At 31.0% G+C, this 23,160-nt stretch overlaps 1 protein-coding gene across 1 annotated transcript in view; it reads right to left on the reverse strand.

Moving 5' to 3' along the window:
* RhoGEF64C (Rho guanine nucleotide exchange factor at 64C) overlaps positions 1-23,160 on the reverse strand; it is a 432,499-nt gene that overhangs the window by 66,755 nt on the left and 342,584 nt on the right. The window contains exon 4 of the mRNA XM_085959364.1: positions 19,258-21,325. Within this exon, the coding sequence (XP_085815490.1) occupies positions 19,258-21,325 (2,068 nt within the window). The remainder of the gene's footprint in view (positions 1-19,257; positions 21,326-23,160) is intronic.

Below are 23,160 nucleotides of genomic sequence, written 5' to 3' on the forward strand. Positions count from 1 at the left end.
CATTTAATATCATTTTTATGTCACTTCAACAAAAATGTCGCTCTCGGCAAGGCGAAATTTAATGCATTTGATATGGGTTTTCAAAGTGTAGTAATAAACGATGTAAAACTTCTTAATACTCAAATTAATATGTTCTATTATAATAATGCACTATGCCAGTGGTCAGCAAACTACAGCTCGCGAGCCACATGCGGTTCTTTGGTCCCTTAGTGCGGCTCTGCCACAAATACCCTCTGCCCTATTTGACATGGCTACAAAGAAGAAGCAAAGAAAAACGGAAGACGAAAACCAATTTAACGTTGAATGGACCGAGACTTTTGCGTTTATTCAAAACAAAATTTCAAAAATACCGACCTGTATTATTTGTCGGGAAAAATTGGCACATAATAAGTCAAATTTGGAGAGACACTTTACAACTAAACACGTGTCATTTAGCACTAAATATCCTGTCGGTGATGCAAGGAAGAATGCTGTTGAGGAACTTCAGAAGAGTCAAGAAAAATCAAGTTCTGTATTTAATTACTGAATACAATCTTCCAACACTGTTAATATTGCAAGTTTTGTAGTTAGTAAAGAGATTTCTAAAAGAGTAAATAATCAAAAGTAAATAATTGAGAAGTCGTCTTCTGGAATCGTGCTTAAAATTAAAAACAACAACATTCAAACCTGACTTCTAAAACTTTCCAAGGAGATGCAAGGACATTACTCACAATGAGTGAGTCCGTCATTGTCATGATTTAATTGTATGCATACCATACTAATAATTTAATTTTTATCAATAAATAAGGTCATTATTACGTATGATATCAAGTTTTATTAAGTTAATAAACAGTGTACCTACATATATAATTTAAGTTTATGAAAATTTGGCTCTCAAAAGAAATCTCAATCGATGTGCTGTTGATATTTGGCTCTGTTGACTAATGAGTTTACCGACCACTGCACTATGCAGTCATCTATTGAGCGACTAAAACTCTTGACGCCTCACTGTTATCTGCTTATCTCAGGACAAAGTGAAGGCTGGCTCTAGTAAGCTATACCTTCTCTGGAGGTTACTGAAAACCACCAGCCTCTCCAGGTTATCTGATCAGCGCCGAACAATATCGTTAGAAGTTACTTTAGCTTTAGTCTCTGGTACATGTTTGTCATATTTGTAGAAGTCTACCAATTAGCAATTATATGATTCCATTATGCCAAAAAGTGGCAGTTGTATAGATTAATAACAGAATAAGAGTGAGGATCTGATCGGCGGATCCCCTTCTAGAAGTGAATCGGCGATATAACAGCGAGTCGCAGTCAAAGCCTCGGTAAAATCAATAAAAAAAGATTATCAATAACTAGCACTACCACCGTAATTCTAAATTCATTGGCACCGCTTTTAAATAGTCAGTTTTTCATAAAAATAACAGTATTGCTAGTTTATGTTGTTGTTAAATCGAAAATATCTTTCAAAAGAATAGTATTAACAAGTCGGGGACTACTATAATTAAAAAGAAATATTTCACCGATGGAATTCTAACAATAAAATTCTTTGAAAATTTTCACTCCAATAACATTAGACATTTTATATTTCTTTAAAGAGTAGGTAGCTTCTTATATAATTGAATATAATATTATACTATATAAAATAGAATATTGTATAGCAGTATCTCTGTAAGTTATTTTACTCTAATGCCATATCAGTAATAATAATTATACCGACGCATTTATTCTATACACAAAGCTGCTATCGGCGGCTATCTGCAGCTATCGAGGGTAATTTATTATATTTATTTATTGAAATATTATTGAATTATTACAATAAGTAAACCGTCCAAACCGCTGTGGAAGGCGGCCGTGCATAATCCACGGATGTACAGACACGGCGGGTGGTGGAGGGTGTATTGTCAAAACTGACTATCTCGCTCTAAAAGTTAACACAGCCATGAGCACCTTGTTGACAATTTAGACCAGGGGTCGTCAACCTTTTTATACCTTCCGCCCACTTGTGTATCTCTGTTAGTAGTCAAATTTTCTAACCGCCCAACGGTTCCACAGTAATGGCAATTTATAAAGTAGGCAAGTAACTTTACTTTATAAAATTTATAAAGCAGAGGGAGATGCGCGAGCTATTCTGGGTATTTATCATACCTTACCCTACCACCATCATGAAAGCTGGAACGCTCACTAGTAGGCGGTAGGGACCAGGTTGACTACCCGTGGTTTAGACGTTAACTTAATGTAGCAATTAATTTACTCAATACATAAATATGATAAACTACCATCGATAGACACCAATAGCCGCCTTATGTATTTAATATACCCACAGGTGTTAATATCTTTTAATAAATCTCAAATTATGTAGTGGTAGTATACCTACGCAGTAAAATAGTTGGCTAGTCTAAATAATTATTGTAATCTCGGAGACTTGTAAATACTATCATAATATTATTAGATATCAAGGTATCAATGCAAATCGTGGTATCTAATAATATGCCCCGGAGGTAATTTTATCCAGTTTCCAAGATGTGCAATGTGATAATCTCACTTGGCAATTAAATTTAATCGCATTTTCTATTGGATTATTACTTCCGTGCCATTTTTGCGTTAGGCGCTTCTTTATTTTATTAATAGGCTGTCCCACATTCGATCAATTTCGAAATCGAAACTTCCTAACAATAATAATGAATACCTAGCATGTGTACCAATCAATCATAAAAGAGCAAAATATATAATTTACTACTAACTATTGAATTGAACCGTTTGTCATATTTAATTTACACTGATTAAATAAATTAAAAGTTTAAACTTCAAATAACTAATCACTATTAATGTATTAAATCAGTTAATTTTCACCAAGCTTTTTATTAGCTCGTATTCTTGTTTATCCCGTACAGATTTTTTCTGGTTTGTCCATAATTTATAACTAACTTTCCAACTAGCTAGACATTTGAAACTTTTAGAATATATCAGAACACGACTTGAATCGATTTTTAATACTTTTGGCCATCTTTAAGCAGAATTGAATTCATTTTCAGATAATTCTGTTTTGTATGTTTCGGAAAAAATTCGTTAAAAGTAATATTTACTACTCATTATTATTGGTTGCTAAGTGGGTCCTAGCAACTAAATCATTAATATATACGTGCGTTACTTTGAAAATCAATATGAAATGTCAAAATGACATTTCAGTATTCTATATTTATTAATACAGAGAATTGTCAAGTTTATATTATGATTCAACAGAAAATTTAAAAACGTGGTATATAAAGAGTTTTTTCTATCTTGTAATTATTATTAAAATTATTAAGCTAAAATTATGTTACTATTAACAGCCCACGTGCACCACGTAGGTTTGACAAGAATTAGGCATTTTATTATTCAAAAAATGGGCACGATTAACACATTTGAAGATAATTCTAAAGATACTGATTATAAGCTATGTCATTGAGCATTCAAATTAATGTGATAAAACATCATACGAATAATGATTGTTTTATGATAATTATTGACCTAAGAATAAGGTAGTATTTTTTTGAAATACGCCATTTCTATTGGCATTTCCAATTGGTTAAGCTACAACATACGGCCGTACCCATAAATTGACAAACGATAACTGATGTAGGGAGTAAGATCATGTTAACGCGCGTGATTGAACATGTACCTAACCGAAAAAAACAACGTGTACCTATATAGTTATGTATAACGTTATTATCCAATAAAATTTATTTAAAAAAAAAAACTGTGGGTTACGTCTTTTTACCGTTGTAAACTCGCTCTTTATTACGTTCCTTACAAAAAAAACAGAAGTGGAGTAAAAAAAATCATTGATATATTTTCGATAATAACACGTTAGTACATAAGTACTAATCATTTCTAAAATATATTATTATATTTAATAAAAATCTCACATAAAAGCCTAAACTAAACCATTACCAAATCATGGCTATTTTACCATAATCCACAGTTAATTAAATATTCATAATATACATCTCTTGCATCGTATGAGAGTCTTGACCTCAAATTATAACGGAAACACATCCAGGTAATCTAGGCTTATCAGCGAGACGATCCTATCAATTACATATAATTAAATATGATGATTATATTATATTATCAAGTGATCATAGTATAATTTTCATAATATACAGTTAATCTTGGCGTGGTCATCGGTCAACTACAAAGCATGTACATACTCATATAAAATTGCATGTTATTGTGAATTGTTATTTTTAAGTTACGTCATTTTTGATGATATAATCGCAACTATGACTTAAATTTCTTAAATTATATAAAGCCTAGAGAGATATGATCAGCATATAGGTATAATATAATACAACAACTGAGGTCAAAATTGTTCAGTTTTCTGTGTGAATATTGTTTTTTTATAAAGATATAATAATAAATTATATTTCGCTAAGTATTTTAAAATATTGCTATATTTTATAATGAAATTTAACATTTTAAATAACCAGTCTCGTAATAATGAAAAATTAATATTTTTACTACTAATCGGAATACGACATAATGAGACATTTAAAATAATTGCAAAAACGTTTTGATAGCCATTTGCTGTATGTACACTATCAAATATTATAGTTAATCCGAATATGAATATTTTTTTTTCAAACTAAACAAACAACACCCAAATAGGTTAAATAATATTAAAATATTGTGTAAGGTATATCAATAAATTGAAATCTTATTTTTGCTCTCTGTAACATTCTTTACATTAACAAATGGGGCCTTCTGCCATTTGCCTATCGACCTACTTAATTACAATTGAAATGTATACTAGAAGTCCTTACATTTTAAAAAAATAAACAATTTTGTATTGATTTCTTTCCGTTAATAGTAACAGAAACTAGTAATTTTTAAAAATGTTAATCTGGTGGTTTACATTGACAATTTTAATCGATAGAAAATGAATCTGAAAGCTACATAAATAGATTCATCATAAAAATCCATTCAGTGACGTCCCTAGATAAAATGCCACTCCTAGACAGCGCCAAAATGCCGCTTCATTTTTTATACATTATTTTTATCATCCTTTCATGAGTCCAATATCTAATAAATGTGTTGTATGGATACATTACCAACAGACTAATCGCAAATCTGCAAGTGTAGTCTCTGGTTTCTGGTCACCAAGGATGTTGAAGGACAACGGAAGTAAGCTAGATATCGTGAACCTGATAAAACCAGTGAGCTGTTTTTTTAAATGGAAAGATATTTTCATTATTACTAAGTTTATGTAGCTATTTCTATATATTACAAATGATTTTCCTCGAGTTGCCGCCCTTCGAGTAACTGCCGCCCCCAAGTGACGCTTAATCTGCCTACTCCCACTGGACGTCACTGAATCCATTTATCTCTAAAATATTGTTTCTATAATTTTAAATTCAGAATAATAGTTATAAGTAGTTTATTTTCTTAGTTAAATTGGGTGATAGATTATTAATATAGTTCACTATGTATAAAACTTAAAGTAGATGTTTTATTCTTATAAAAATGTTCTACTTACTTATCTGTAGCCATAGTCTCATGATGTTTGCTTTATAGACTTTTTTAAATACTGGCTTAAATTAAAGTGTCTAAAAAAGTTGTATCAAGAGAAACATCACTCTCACAACAACTTTCAGTCAAACGTAAAAAAGTGCTTTTGTATTATTATATTGGGCAATATGAGAAATAAAAAAAATGACACACGCTATCGTGCAAGTATAGTATGTTGGCTGCTAAGTGAATATCAAATTGCGTGCGTCTTCAGACACTTTTGACACAACGAAACGCATTACACGAAGTTTTATTATTCTCTTGCAAAAATGATTATAAGAATAAATAAAAAATATATACAAAAATGAAATTTCGTTTTCACGAAAACGAGAGCATCCTCTAAGATAGCCTGTTCGTGTAGGCATTTATTTTTAGTCTATTTAGTGGCATACATTCTTGTAAAATTATTGAGTATCTATCTCTAGCACTTTCCATTAAAAATAAACTTAATTTAGTCCATATACATCCGTGACTTGTGAATGTGCTCTAAATATTTGTCACATGCAACCATTATTCATAACATATAAAATATACAATTATTTTAGAGGTTATTAAGATCCTCTCTACCTGCTCAGTTTTACGGTGTAATGCAGAGTCATGCTTAGTAACGTCGAAAATAGAAAAGATAAACAATTTAACACATTGACATAGTTTTTCTCACAATAAGAATAATATAATATACTAAAAAAATTATATATGTTTTCCTCACTAAATTTAGTAAGTATTCAATATTGTGAATATTAGGCTCGGTTCAGATAGGTGGATTCCGCGCGGAAATTGATAGCTGTTCAGAATGACGCGGTTTTTTTACCGGACCCGGAAATTTCCGTGATTAATGTTTATTCCTTTTAATACCGGACCCGGAAATTTCCGGTTTTTTTCCTGGCCGTAATTAATTTAATATTTTCAGCTATCTATAGAATTTTTCGAAAAATTTTGTTTTCTGAAAAAATCGGAGAATTCCGAATCGGAGATATTGGAGACAGTTGGCGAAAGTTGGAGACAGCTGGCGACAGTTCAGGACAGTTAGAGATAGTTGGCAAGAGTTGGAGACAGTTGACGTGGTTGGAGACAGTTGAAGACAGTTTTAGACAATTGGAGACAGTTGAAGACAGTTGGAAACATTTGGAGACAGTTGGCGAGAGTTGGAGACAGTTTTAGACAATTGGAGACAGTTGAAGACAGTTGGAAACATTTGGAGATAGTTGGCGAGAGTTGGGGACAGTTAGATACAGTTGAAGACAGTTGGAGACAGTTGCAGACAGTTGGAGACAGTTGGCGAGAGTTGGGGACAGTCAGAGACAGTTGGCAAGAGTTGGAGACAGTTGACGAGAGTTGGAGACAGTTGAAGATAGTTGGAGACAGTTTTAGACAATTGCAGACAGTTGAAGACAGTTGAAAACATTTGGATACAGTTGGCGAGAGTTGGAGACAGTTGCAGACAGTTGAAGTAGAAATCATGCCGGTGTGGGAGGGTTTTCTATTTATTTTTTGCCGGTATTGAAAAGGCTAAACACCCTATGTGCATTCCATAAATACAGAGCCGCGCAGTTTTAGAGCGGGATGTATTTTATAGAAGTTTTGAAGAAACGCTGTTCCACATAGATAAGTGTGAACGAATGTATATAATATGTTAGTACAAATTGATTCCGCTGTGTCTGAACCGAGCCTAAATTAGGCGCTAACCTTTTTTCAATATGTACATGGCTTTAACGATATTTATTCATAAGCTTAATATAATGAGCCTCCACAGGGTGGAATTTATATTATCATTTGATATTTTTTACGATAAATTTCTATTAGAGATTTGACTATTTGAGTCACACATAGAAAAGGCAACGTTTCAAAACTATTTTAAATTAACTATATTATATTATGTACTTTTGCTTATTAAAAACAATTAGAAAATGAATGTTGCCAATGTATTTCATTATAATATATAAAAGTAGATAATATATTATTTTGCTAAAACTTGTAAGGTAAGTACTTTCTATTTCAACTTATGGATTGGGTGTTCAATTATTTAATTCTTTATTTATAATCATATTATACTTACTACTTAGATTACAATACCTTGTAATTATTGAATGTATGCATATTGATTTTTTTTAAATCAGGCTTTGGCAAGTATTTTCTTATATACAATTAAGAAAATATTTTATAATATATATTATTTGATTAGCAACTAAAACTTGATTATTTTTTTTTAATATGGTTAAATATTCAATTCTATATTTACGCCAAGACCGGTTTCGCCTTTGCTATATTTTCAATTAGAGATGTCCTGAAGATGAAACCGGTTAATATTACAAAAATTAAAATACAAAATTATGTGTTTGTTACATCATAATGTCTTTCTAGAAAGAATTAACTGAAAATATTTTTTTTTTAAAGAAAGTAGGTAATCAGTTTATTGTTTTACTAAATGTAGAAAAATCTCGGAAGACATATACATCACCTTAATGATTCGACTGAATGACGACTTTTCTATTATATTCGATAACGCATATATATATAATATATAGAATATTTAACGATACTTAATCATATAAATAATATATAGGTATAATAATATAACATCGGTCGTGTTCATTTTAATATATTATAATATTATATAGTGCTAACCACCTGGAAAAAAAACATGAAAATAAACACTTTTTGCTAAATCAAAAAAAGAAACGTGACTTATATTTAAGAGATTTTACGGATCCGCAGGTAGCCTCTAACCGCTAACGGATAAATCAAACATACCCTCTAATTAAATTAACACTGCACTACCTGACCACATAATAAAACATTGTATTAGTAGTGGTGTTGCACTCAAATACAAAATAGAGATTTTTCATTAGAGGATTGATAATACGTAGCGAATGTTAGGTATATTTTTTTATACTATAATATATTATTTTGTCTTTAATTACTAAGTACAAGTACGTGGAGAATATTTTATTAATAGACCCTGATATTATTTGGGAATCAAATTATGTATTTTATAACGTTTTTATTAGCTTGTATTCTTGTTTGTCCAGTACAAATCTTGCAATCGACTTTTAACTAACTTTCCGACTAGCTAGACATTTGAAATTTTTAGAATATATCAGAACACGATGCCAATGCATTCTTCGCATTAAGCAGAAAATTAAGTAGATATATCAGAACACGATGCCAATGCATTCTTCGCATTAAGCAGTAATTTAAGCAGAATTGAATTCATTTTCAGTTAATTATGTTTTGTATGGAAAGTTATTTTAGAAAAATCCCTAAAAAGTAAAGGACTATTATTGATTGCTAAGAGGGTGGTCCTAGCAACTAAATTATAAATATATACGTGCGTTACTATGGAAATCAAAGTGAAATGTCTAAATGACATTTCAGTATTCTATATTTGTTTATTTGTTTGTTTTTTTATTTACTTCATGTCAAGTACAAGTTCGAGCATAATAATTCAACAGAAAATTTAAAAACGTTGTAAATAAAAAGTTATTTTTATCTTGTAATTATTTCATTCTTTTTATTAAAAATGAGTTTGGTCCAATTTCGTTATTCTCAAGAAAATTAGCAGGTTCGAGAAGTGGCAAACTACAGTTATATATTGTTTTTGTATCATATTTAAATTATTAATACAATTTATATATTATGTGTCATGTTTCTCACGCCATATACTATATAATTTAATAAACGACCTGTATAGGTTACCGGAAACGGTAATATATTGAATGATTTTATGCAAACGATGCCTAAATAAAATTAAATGACATTTTAAACAATACATTATACTTATACTTACTTATATTATACTTACCTATTATACTTTGGTAAAAATGATTTGAAAATTAGGCAATCTACGTTTGGTCATTCACAAACAAAACCCGTTTGATTTTTTTACATTTATGATAAATTGCTATCAAATAAATCTTCGGAAAGGTCAGTATATTGATTTATAGCTGGCTTATATTGTTTTTTGCAATAATTTTAACCTTGGTATTAAACTTAGCAAAGATTTTTTATTACATCGATTAGTAACTGACCGTATAAATGATAAAATACACCTTTTTCTATTTTTTATGCTTTATGGAACGAATGAATACGTCGTATTTTCTTTTGTTTATTTTTTTGAAAATTACTACCTTCTTAAAAAATTAGTTCATACCAAAAAACTCATTTATTTTTTATAAGTAAAGATTCATACATGGAGTAATAATTAATTATACCGGACTGAAACGCATATAATTTATAATCTAGTGCCTACCGATAAATTATAACAAAATATTAACAATTAATTCATTTTCGTAAATTTGATTTTGAATATTTACATATACAAAACGTATAAGACTGTTAAATCCTTCTTATTGAAAATATGTACATCATATTAGATATATCAGAAAACATAGGTACGTATTAGAGAAAAACTCATAGAAAAAAGGTTGGCCAAATAAGGCTTTTATTAAAAATCTGTCCTTTGAAAACTATAACCTATTTAGTTACTTAGGCAAAATTTCTCAACATAATATATTGTAATAAACAATAGATAATAATGGTAATACCCACGGTGGCTTAAGCGTTGGACTATAACGCCGTGGGTCCTAGGTTCGAATCCTGGGTCTGGCAAGTAAGTACACATATAGTTTTTCAATTTGTGTCTGTCAGGGTATGGACCTAATAGGTTGAGCAAGTGGCTGACATCGATTTCTCGTAAAAAAACAAAATCAGTTAATACAAACCTCCACTCTGTGGAGGCCTATAATATGATCATATTAGGATCGGACATGGTCGAAAAAAAAATAATGGTTTAAGCAGCAACAAACATTATTTCATTTTAATACCTGTATTCTAAAAACGGTGAATGAATAGTCCATGTATCTATTATTATTATATTTTCTATGGTAACAAGTAACAATTGAGCGCAGGTATGCAGAAAGCAGACAGTCTACACAAACCACAAACTGAGATATAAGCACTTTTGTTTTAATTACATGTGATTATATTCTAATTCTACATAATTAAAATGTACTATTTTTTTGTTTTTGAATGATATATATAATATATACCTATGATTTTATAGAACTTTCAATGGTATAAAATGAATTATTTAAGATATATTGGTAATTAAATGACTACAAAATGTGAATATTCCATGATCTTCGTTCTGCAGAAAGCAATCATGTCTGATTTTGATTGAATTTTTTAAAAATTTCTTCCTTCATAATAAACAAGTTGAGATTTGTAGATGATACTCGAACCTCGCAAATCCCTGCTGATAGAAGATAACTCACAGAGCTGCTACACCAGGTAGCGGATCATCATTTGAGACAAATATATCATCCGTTAAGAATTATTTATATATTATTTAAATGCGAATGCCAAAATCACTTGATTAATGCTAATTTCCGGTGACAATATATCAAATAAAATGAACATATGATAATATAATATAAAGAAAGATAAAAACTTGATATATTATATGAATAAATAAATAGGCAGTGGGAAAATAATCATTTGACGAATTATAATGGAAAGGAAAATAATTATACGTCATAAAATAATGACATCGAAGAAATTTCTTTTGGATACGCTCTAAAATCATCTTGTAGGAAACCTCATATGGAAACCATATAATCTTCCCATATTCAAGAGTACTACCCACTATCGAGACGTAGAGTGTACGTATGACATTAGGATTCTTGAATGCTTTGACTGACGCATGATTAATTTTAGAAGATTACTCGCACATAGACCTGTGGAAGCTATATGCGAGTAAAAAGATAACAAAGTGTCAAAAATTATCACAAGATCTTTTACCTCAGATTGACGCTTTAACGTTAAAGTGACTTGAAGTCAAACATCACATATCCCAAATTTAGTTGTTAGTGTACCGATCACACCACACCTACTACTTATCGTGACTAAGGAATTCAATCCCGAGCCAAAATTCTGATCCCGGAATTTTGGGATTACAATTTGACAATCCCGGGATTGGCATTTTTTTCCATTGTAAATATAAAAAAAATATATTTACAAATAACATTGATAAAATCGGTCAAAAATAAATCTAGTATAATTTATATAATTTATGACATTTATTGTTAATATTGTATATCTACGTTCAATCTTGGAAATACATAAGTTTAATGGAGTAAATAATATTTTTATACAAATAATAATGTGAATTTAAAATGAGATTGCTGTTTTTAATAGTAAAGAGTTAATGAATGGATTAGCGAGATTTAAAATAATAAAGCAACTAATCATGGTGTTCTTATTATGGCCTTTCCGCTTCATAAATCTAATTAGTCAGCCAAATATGAAACTGCCGTAAAACGTATGAGATCATGGCAGAAATGGTTTGTTAAAAGTGCGAAGAATTGTTTTTTTTTCAATCTTATAATTATTATAATTACAATAATATTAATTTATGTGAAAAAATAAAATAAACCGGCAACTTACACAATATGGGTATTATAAATCAAACTTCATTCAAACTCAGTTTATGTCTAATGTAGTTATTTGATATTAAAAGTATTTTTTCTGCTATATTTTCGTTTTTATTTTATTTTCCATAAAAATTGATAAAAAAAATCTATCCCGAAAGTTTTGGGATTATGTTTATCAATCTCGGGATTCATAGGTATTGAAAATAGCTCGGGATCCCTGGATTGGAATCCCTAATCGTGACTAATCGCTTCCGGGTCTATGAAAATTGTGCCGACACACTCACTGTAGTGACACAAATGACTGCCGTTAAGTACCTAACTTGCTGATTACCTTACCTGGCCTCGTTGCTTTTTCGCGTGCATTATTCATATCCAAATAATCCCCGCAACAAACATCTGCCTTATGGCAACAAACCGCTGTTGAGATGATCAACTTCAAGTCATTGCGACTCGATGCATCCACATGTGGCTATCGTATACTGCTAGCCTAATTTAAAACTTATCAGGTTACTAATTCAACTATTTTTTATAATTATAATATTTTAAATTGAATGTTTAAGCTATATTTAATAGTAATAAATTAAAATAACATAAATTGTAAAATTGTGTAATTGGGCGTAACACTACTTAAGACTAAATTTTCCAATAGCTATGCGACTGAAGTGTAATATTAGCAACGGGCTTTTGTGGTTGAACGAAAAATTAACTGAGGTATTACAAATTATATATATTATTCAATAACGAATGCTACATTCTTAAATCTTGTAACTTATTCAAGAAATAAGAAATACGTATTTTTATTAAACTAGAAAAATTACCAGGTGGCATACGATACAGCTACACAGACAGAAAGATAAATAAAGACAAATACCTTATAACGTCATAAATTGTGAGGTTGTAAACTTTTTATACTTATACGTGTGTTCACAGCTTAAGGCTATACTTCAGCTGAGGCATGATGGTCTAAAAAGATCGTGACTAGGCGATGCGCGGATTGTGAAAATGACGCGAGCCGAACAAAATATAATTTGTCATAAAAATTCAACATGCGTCCATTTAATATTATGTTTATTGTTATATTACTAATAATAATAGGATATTCATTGACATATTTTAGTACACGTATAACGTTTTTTAGTCATCTTTACACGATTTAAGAATATATTCCTCCGACGGCATCACAAAACAAATTGATTTGCTTACAGCTCGACTGTCGGTCTCCGATTGGCGACGAGTGCAAAATTTCGTCCCATCTACTGTTCAAAATTATTCGCCGTTTCACTTATGTATGCTCTTAGAGCGGCATGCACAATCTAAGATTTCGATCCTAAGGATAAGTCGCCGAAAAGCGTGACTTAACTATAGACAATCCTGAGTATAGAGTTAAGGAATCCTTAACCATAGACTACTTTTGTTATGAACACGCCCCCTTCTGTATTACCATTTACTACTGACAGCTGCTGTCAAAATAAATTCGCATGTCTATAAAACAATCCATACACTCAAATTCATTTAACAATGTATCTCAATATGGATATTGATAGTGTTAATTCGTTTGGCATGTACTTGCAGAATATTATTTTACTTTTATACGCCAGCCCGCAGAAATACAAGATACCAGATGATAGAATGACACTTGACGCTAGTGTTACCATGTTAAAAAAATATCTTGCGGTGCCTGTGGCATCACGTATAATGACTTATAGCGGAAACATAAGAGTATTATAATTAAATATTAATATGTATTAATAGTTATTGCATTTATAAAATGCAGTTGTCATATTTTTGTCATCGTTTAACAATTATAAAATAATTTACCTAAACTATGGGAAAGACAATTTTTAAATATGGTATTATTTTCAATAGAAATGATCTTAACTAAGGACAATGTTTCTGCATAGTGTTTTCTGCTAAGGAAATTTTAGTTATGACAAATGTTTCTGCATTCCGCTCTTAATGTATACTTAGGTCTACTGGGTCAATAACTTAAATTAAAATACATTGGTAACAGCAAAAATCTAAGAATCGAAGACTGTGGGAAGGGTAAAAGAAGTTGTCGTCCTGAATAATAAGATAATAAAACTGACAAATAGCTTGAGTACAGTGATATCATGCCAGTAAGAAAATATTCTGCTAACGGTAAGAATATTAACGATTCCTAAGTCTAGTTTAAAATACATTTAAAGTATATATAACCAGTACTTACTCTCTGTCGCAATACTAAAACTACGTACAAACTCTTCAATGAGTAGAGAAACTTTTCCTGGCAGACTTCGTGACTGATGCGGGCGTTGCTTGCCTGCCAATATTGCTACATGCTTCGCTTCAGTTGCACAAAAACTCCGCAATCTACTTTTATACCTGCAGACTTAGTTATAATATTTGATGGTAAAATATTGACAAATATGAGAGCTCAAAACTATTTTTAATATCAAACGAAAACTTGTACGCAATCAAAATAAATATGAATACTATAACAAATCATTCGCTCGCATACAAGCAAAATCTAGACACACTAAGCAACAAACCAAAGTAAAAAATACATTTTCAAAAATATTCTTACTACAGGTTTTATTTTTAAATATTAATTCATAAATCTCTACAAATATACCTATTATACATTGAAGTGTTCCAATAACTTTACTGTACAATTTTTGGTACTGTTCGGTTATCAGGAATACAGCAGCAAACACATTTTGAAAATAGCCAATAAACTGGACTATATGTTAGGTTAACCTAACCAAACCTAACCTAACCTAAGCTAACCCAAACTAACAAATAATCCAGTATATCAGGTATTTTCAAAATGTTTTTTCCGCTGTATTCCTGATAACCGAACAGTACCCAATTTTTTTAATGTATCGCCATCAGACGGGGTCGATCCACTGATGGATTAAGACCTCCCCAAGCTCCCTCCACACTTATCGGTCCCTAATTCTTTGCTGACACGTATATCCACCGAACTTTGGTCGTGTTGTCATTTAGTGCATTTGTGCAGCGATTGTTCACTCGCCAAGCAATATATCCAGCCCACTGCCATTTAACCTGCTTACTGACCTCTATCACATAGGGTAGAGTATACGTTTTATAACTATGCACTTTTTACTATACTTATACGTCTCTTTGCTTAATTACCTTGTATAAAACTAGATCGAATGATATTTACTATATACTTGTATTAATATAATAATATGTAGTAATAAATAAATAAACAAATATTATTATATGTAAAACAATATTTTTAGAATATATTACACCATTTTCATCCAAGAGTCGGAGTGTAAAGTTATAAAGCATATACCCTAGTTATGTTTCCTTTTTATCATTAGTTTATTTTGTCTTCTTTTCACGTTATTCCCAACATGCACCTTCCGATGCTACGTTGCACTACTCGCAATTTTTGAATTACGCTTACATTGAGAGTCCATGTTTCGATAAGTAAAAACTTCTTAAACAGATTTTTAGAATCGATTTTGATTCATTCATTCAAATCATGTACTATACAATCATTGAATTTATTATTATAATTATATAATAGTAGACATGCATCAAGGACTAACAGTGATTAACATCGATAAAATTTGCAAGAAATACTTTATATTATGTACTGTACTTATTTTTTTTATATCTAGGTAGACAATCGCATTAATAACGTGTTTTATGGTACGTGGCGATAAAATAAAATGGCATTTTTCTTCCTTCGATATATTATTGACATTTTTACGGACCTCGACTATTTTATGCGATTATTCAAAGTGCACAATGAAGGTTTACGGCCAAGCCAAGAATCGGAAAACGTGAAACTGTTTCGAAAGATTTTTGAATACGTACGGCCTGAGATCGCAAATATTACGCGAAATGTGCCACTTAGCACGGGCAACTTAACTGGCATTGGGCACGATTTTGGTAAATTTCCTGAGGTGAGTAGTCTTTATTTGTAAAATTTATTCAACATATGACTCGACTTTGGCAAATAATGATGATATTATGATATCATCCGTAATTATTTTATAGCATGCTGTAACTATTTTGTAATCACACATTTTGTAAAACATAATATTACGTTTTCTCAACATTTCTAATAAAATAAACCATTTCTTTTATTCAACGAATAATTCATAAGATTTTGAGAACATAACATTCCATATATTGAACATAACTTGTAAAGACTTCAGATATAATTATACCCACTATAAAAAATCGTATTTGAAAAAAATACGATGCTCGACGGGCGTCGGTTAGTAATTAAGGTAATTACTAACCGATAGTCAATAATAATGCAATTTGATAAGCATTTCATGTATCACCTACTAGTTTAAATTGTCGTAATTAGATAGGTGGATCGTAGCATAATTGGTTAATGCACAGTTGGCGTGATACCAGTGGTTATACGGGTTCAAATCCCGTAGAGCATTTTTTTTTTGAAATATGATTTTTTTCTAGTGAGTATAATAATATATTATATTATCTGAAGTGCTTACAAGTTATGTATATTTCTAATAAAATTATTTAAATAAAATCCATATTTGAAGGCGTCTCTATAAAAAAGGTCTATATGCAAAACAAAAATCAGGAGAGATGAAAAACACGAAATCAATACAACCATTCTATTGTTTTATGTGTTTATTTTGAAAGATAAGCATTTTTTTGATTTAAAAATGATATTGTAATAGAGAAAATAATAAAAACATTTAAAATTTAAAAAAAAAAATCACATGTAGAATCACCTATCTTCCAGGAGCCAACCTTTTCGAATGAATCTTGATAAGAAAAGAGAAAAAAGTGACGATATTGTGGAAATTAATTACCCCACGCTGTGTATACTGTCTTAAAGACCCTTTAAATACAATAAAATCACTTTTAATACCAATATATAGATGCTTTTTTATAGGGAGGCCTTCATTTAATTAAAAGTAACAGTGTAAACTGGCGTCCAAATTATATTCTAATTTATTTTGTGTTGTATATTACAACACACTATAAGCACATCAGTGGCGAGGAGTCGAAATAGGCTGTTAACATTCGACATAAATAGTGCACACTAAACTTTATCAGTCATATTTATTTGTTTTCATTGAACTAAAACTACAATGTATAGATAATGTTTGTTAGTTTTTTAAAATTCAATTAAATCCTGACTAATCAATATCATAGTAGATAATAGTCAAAAAATATTCATTTATCCATAAAATATCTAAAATTATGCCATTAAACCATACATCATTTTTGATATTTTATAGACACAATGGCACCCATTTTACAACGTTTTTATTAGCTCGTATTCTTGTTTGTCCAGTGGTTGTTTGTCCAGTACAAGTCTTGCAATCGATTTTTAACTAACTTCTCGACTAGCTAGACATTTCAAACTTTTAGAATATATCAGAACACGATGCCAATACATTCTTTTAGCCATCTTTTAGCAGAATTGAATTCATGTACAGTTAATTCTGTTTTGTATGGAAAATTATTTCAGAAAAAATCGTAAAAAGTAAAAGACTATTATTGGTTGCTAAGGGGGTAGTCCTAGCAACTAAATTATTAATATATACGTGCGTTACTATGGAAATCAAAATTAAATGTCAATATGAAATTTCAGTATTCTATATTTGTTTGTTTGTTTGTTTTTTATTTACTTCATATCAAGTGTAAGTTTCAGCATATTGAGCATAATAATTCAACAGAAAATTTAGAAACGTTGTATATAAAAAATTCTATTTATCTTGTAATTATTTACGTTTACTGTAATAACATTAATTATATTTTCTAGTGCATTTACACAAATTTTACATGATTTTTTAGCTAAATAAGAATACCAAAGTGTATACGTCACGTATCTATATAAATATTAAATATTTGAATTAGATCTTTTCAAAGACCTACCTTCTGAAATATTTTAAAATGTGAGTTAGATTAGTTCCGCATTCAGCTGACATATTGATTACTTATGGCTTAATTATCTTTTTATACGCCCAGCAAATTGGCAAATAAATGTCATATGTGTGGAATGAAGCTCTCTGCAAATAATCTGTCGATGCAAAGTCACTTGTATCTAACTTAATCATTGAACCAGTGTTCTATTTTTGCTTCATTATCACAAATATTTAATGATCCATCTCTATTATAGAAGGAAATTTTATTCAATATCTTCAATGACATACGACACTTTATTGAAGATGATGAATTCATAATATTGAATGGTATGAAGATGTATTAACACAATTGAATACAATTGTATTTTAATACTATATAATCTTTATCATTCTCAAAGTTATGTACCATTATGACAAAAAGATGAAGTGATTATTTAAAAAAGTATTTGGGATGGTGCCAAAAGAACAATGGCATCTGGAGACTAATCATATTATTTTTACTTTTTAATTCAAAACAACTTCAGCGCATTATCATTGTGTTTGCGTTACTTTCTCTCGAAAAAATACAAATACAAAATTTCATTAACTTGAAAAAAACTGGGAAACGTCGCTACTTACTTGTTTCGTGAAAACAAACCAAAAAAATAAATATTTAATATACATAGAAAGAAAAAGACTTCTGCCTCGAACACCACATTGAAAAGTTTGAATTCAGTTTTTAAAACGAAACTTGTTTTTTCCAGCCGGCTATAAAGCGGGCAATTTTATTCTAAAATGGAGTTGAAAAGTTTTGCAGTTTCCGATTCTACTGCTACATGCAAACCCTATTTATACAGAAACTTTATTTGAGAAATTATTGTATTATACTTGCATATATATAAATTCAACCAACTAAGAAAAAAGCACTTCGTCTACTGGCTTATACTCACATAAGGAGTACTTATCTCTTTAAAAAAAATACATAATATTTGGGAGAAAAATTCTGTTAAACGTATCTATATTTTTTTAAGATTTAATGCAAACGTTATATAAAAAAATTAAGGGTCATTACGTTAAAATCACTAGGATTTATTTTATTTCATTAAGTCGTATGAAATACTTATACTAAAAATTGGTTAAAATCGGAAGCCAAGTCGGGTTCGATCAATAGAGTACCTATTACAGTGTTGTCTTACAATGCAAGTTGGTAAGTTGGTCATTATATTTGGAATTTCGATTGTTTTTTTCAAAGCTAATATTTTATTTGCAATCTGCAGCTATTTTTTTACATCTCGAAATAAAAGTGTGTTGATATAACTTACACAGTTCTCGCATTCAATATAAAAAAATGCGATAAGAGTTCTAATAATGACAATCACATAATTTAATTGAATTGATTATGGTATAAAAAAACTGTAAATATTATAAGTTTATGTTTTACATACCGTTATTGTCCTCGCTTTGATTGGTCTCTGGCGAATCCTGCTGCGCAGTCGAGGAGAAAACTGCAACCTCCTGCGCATACATCCTGACGCGTATGTCACTTCCTGCCGCGTCCTCGTCGCTCGTTTGCTCAATACTTCCCGCAGCGCTCTCCGTCGATTGAGATCTCGTTTCGGCAGTATCTTCATAATCACTTCCACCAACAGAAGAAGAACTATTCTGAATTATATTTTTGGCATTATACGTATTTACTAGGTTATGACTTCCGTTTTCATCATCCATATCAAGTCCTTCCGGCAAATCATCACTACTGAGGCTAGATTTCCTCTCATTGTTAACAGATACAGTTACTTCGGTAATAATTAAATTTTGAAGATCCTTGTGCGTTTCCTGTGACGGTGATTCGGCTGCTGGGTTTATTCTATCAGGTGATGAAACAATTTCATTTTCTACAAGGAACTGAACTTTTTTGCGCTGTAGGGCTGAGTTTTGCGCTGTGGGACCTGGAGGTCTATTCGCTTGAGGCGTTGGCAAGTAAAAGTGCGACCCAGAAAGTCTCCGATCGGGGGGCGGAGAGGGCGGGGTCACCTCTGGCAGGACCGGTCTCTCGCCTCGCGGCTTCTTTAAGATGGACTTGATGGTTGGATCGGCAGACCGGTTTGCAGCGACAAAACTTACCGATGAATTATTCACGGCCAATTGTTTGGTAACACTGCTTTTTTGTTTGTTCTCTTTTCGGTCGCTCTCGCTTTCTTCTTCCGATGTCTCCGTCTTTACTCGTCGCGGCGGACGCTTTGGCGATACACTCCTCGCCTTAGACGATCGTATTGAACCAAACTTTTGTTCTTTATTACTACCATTGTTTTTCGAAGAAATTACATTATTTTTTTCTTTAGAATGAATATCATCAACACCTTTCCCATCTTTATTAATTTTAATTGGTTGCCCGTTGACTTCAACATCATCGTAAACAAATTCTTCTTCTACACTTGGCGTTGAAGATTGTCCAAAAACTCGAATACGTTGACCTCCAATTGCCTGAACGTTTGAATATGGCCCATTATGTTTTGCTCCTTTTTTACTATGACGAGTGTTTAAATTTTCTTTTAACTTTTTGAGAGTAAAAGTTTCATCATTTTCAAAATCTGCAAATACATCGTCCTCGTCATCATTTTCTGGGCGAGGTCTTAACTTTTCGACTTTCATTCTCTGTATCAAATCATACGGGTTCACATCGCATTCTAATATGGATCTTCGATTAATAAGATCATTGTCATAGTTTTGATTATCTTCACACCATAAATCCATACTTCTATTTACACTTTTACTTCTCAGTTTTAGCGTATCCGTACTAGGACTCCTTCGTCTACCCCTATTTCTTACAGGCGATATACTCTTAGCTCGACTTCTGGAAGCTGTAAACTGGCTGCCAACATGATTTGATTCCAACGGCGAAGACAATCTAGTCCGTCTCATCATATCATATGGATCAGATGGTTGATTTTGAGGGGTAAGACTCAAAATTGTCGGCCTAGATTTTGAAGATGGAGATAGTTTCACAGTTCCCGCTCGTAATGTTCCTCCAGAAGACCTCATAGCTGGAGGTCCTCTCACAGTACCACCCATCATTTGACCTCTAACCGTTCCATTAACTGGAACTCCTAAAGGTAAACGTGATCCTTTACACTTTTTACATATACTCACTTTTTTAGAGCTACCTTTTTTGGTGCCGTTCAAATATTCTGGGCAAGAACACACAACAACCGCATAGTTTTGCACTTGGGAGTGAGGAGTACTAATCAGAACTGGCGATTGAGTATCAGCATACTGCAAATATATCCCCGGTCTTCCTTGATTCTGAGCAGCCCTGACTGTTCCATACAGCCAGGGCTCGGCATACTTCATAGATTTGGACAGTGCTGAACCTCCATGGCTACTAACAGTACCGTATAATGTTGTTCCAGGAGCAGCTCTCAAAGTCCCGTGACCATCGTTTCCATTGCTTCCAAGCTTTAAACGCTGGCCCCATGATTTTTTCGATTTCATGTCTTCTGGTGGTGAGTAATTCATCTGAAACAAGAATAAACAAAATATTTGTAAATTTAATTGTATTATTTTGTTATCCTTAAGGCCATGCATTAGTTGAGGCACGGTCTAAAAAGATCGTCGCTAGGCGATGCGCGGATTGCGGGTGGCGGGTGAAAATGACGCCTGTCAAACGAAATATTAATTGTCATATAAATCCAACATACGTCCATTTTATGTTCTGTTTATTGTTCTATTAGTAACAATAATAATATATTCATTGACATGTTTTCTTTTTAAAGTAAATGGGTAACGTTTTTAGTCATCTTTACACGATTTTAGAATTAATTGACCCGTCGCCATCACGCAGCAAAGTGACGTGTTCCCGGGTCAACATTCTCTCAGTGAATGGCAGCGAGTCCAAAATTTCGTCGCGCGTACAGTTGAAAATTATTTGGCGTTTCACTGATGCGTCACCTTAATCGTATTAGTATTTACAACGAATAAATAAAATAAATGTATGTAATAATTATTTATAATTTTTTGACAAAATAACTATTACTAAAAGTTAATTATTGTAAAATCGACTACCGATCAACATAAAACGTATCTTTTTGTAACGGTAGAGTTATGAATATATATAACTTGCATGAAAATGCAACTTTTTTTGGTAGACGTAAAAACAAAATTATCTCATTCAAATTATTTAATTAATTTTATTAATGTAAATACATATCTCATTATAATAAAAAAAATATAATGCCAAATAAATGAATGTCTTTTGAAAACATGTCAAAGTATCGTGTTTTTCCTCGACTGTAAAAGTATGCTTTCTCGACGTTGACATGTTTCTTCCAAGCATGATTAAATCAACCCTATACTTGTCTTATTAATTCTTTAATTTTCGTTTAAAATACTACAACTAGTATGTACCAATTACGTTTATATTTTGTACTATTTACGTTTATATACCTATTATATTTTTTGATTTTTTCAGAATAGTTTTTACGTCAAAAATGTTTTTGAACTTAAAGTTAGTACATACTTTTAGAATTTAATTTCAAAATTTTATTTGATAGTTTTAAAAAATCAACGGAATAATACGCCATATAAAAATTTTAATAATGCTTAAAAGACAGAATTTTTGTTGATGGTTATACTCCTTATGTCACCTCACTTTTCGGTTCTAAAGTCAGTTGTTATTAGTGTACTTAATTATATAATATTACATACACTTTGTAAATATGAAAATAAGCATGCATGTTGGTATATTATATTCAAATCAGTTATAGAACATATTTTTATTAAATGAATAACTATGTAAACATTCAAATATTTATTACTAATTTAAGCTTTCATTTTTTGAAGATAGCCTTATACTATAATATATATATATATATAATTATTCAGTCATGGTGGTTAATATAGTAAATATTTTTATACTTTAGTTAGTAATTCTAGAAATGATACCAGACATTTACCCACGCATTTCTAATCTCATGAGTAAAAACGTCCGAAGACGCAAATCCTTGACATTTGTGTCGTTTCTTGGATTATTCACATGTACAACACTAGGATATAACAAGTTCCATAAAATTGCAAGCTTGACATTATGCTTTGGAAGTGAATGTGCATTCCAAATACGTTCGATGCACTTTGATAAAATATTGTCTGTCTGGCAAATTCTAGTATGCACTTAATCCCTCCCCATACGAACATTGTATCATAACATAAATATAATAATTTATTTTCGCTTTTTAGTATCGCTAATATATAACTTGTCAAAATAATTTAATAGTAACAATTCATGTATTATATCGGTACATAACAAACTTTATAGATGTGTTTATATGTATTTTTATGGTTATAGTACTTTCCAT

Source organism: Rhyacophila brunnea, unplaced genomic scaffold (genome assembly GCF_057557595.1).
Source record: "Rhyacophila brunnea isolate RB1 unplaced genomic scaffold, BYU_Rbru_1.0 scaffold_9, whole genome shotgun sequence".
NCBI classification, from domain to species: domain Eukaryota; kingdom Metazoa; phylum Arthropoda; class Insecta; order Trichoptera; family Rhyacophilidae; genus Rhyacophila; species Rhyacophila brunnea.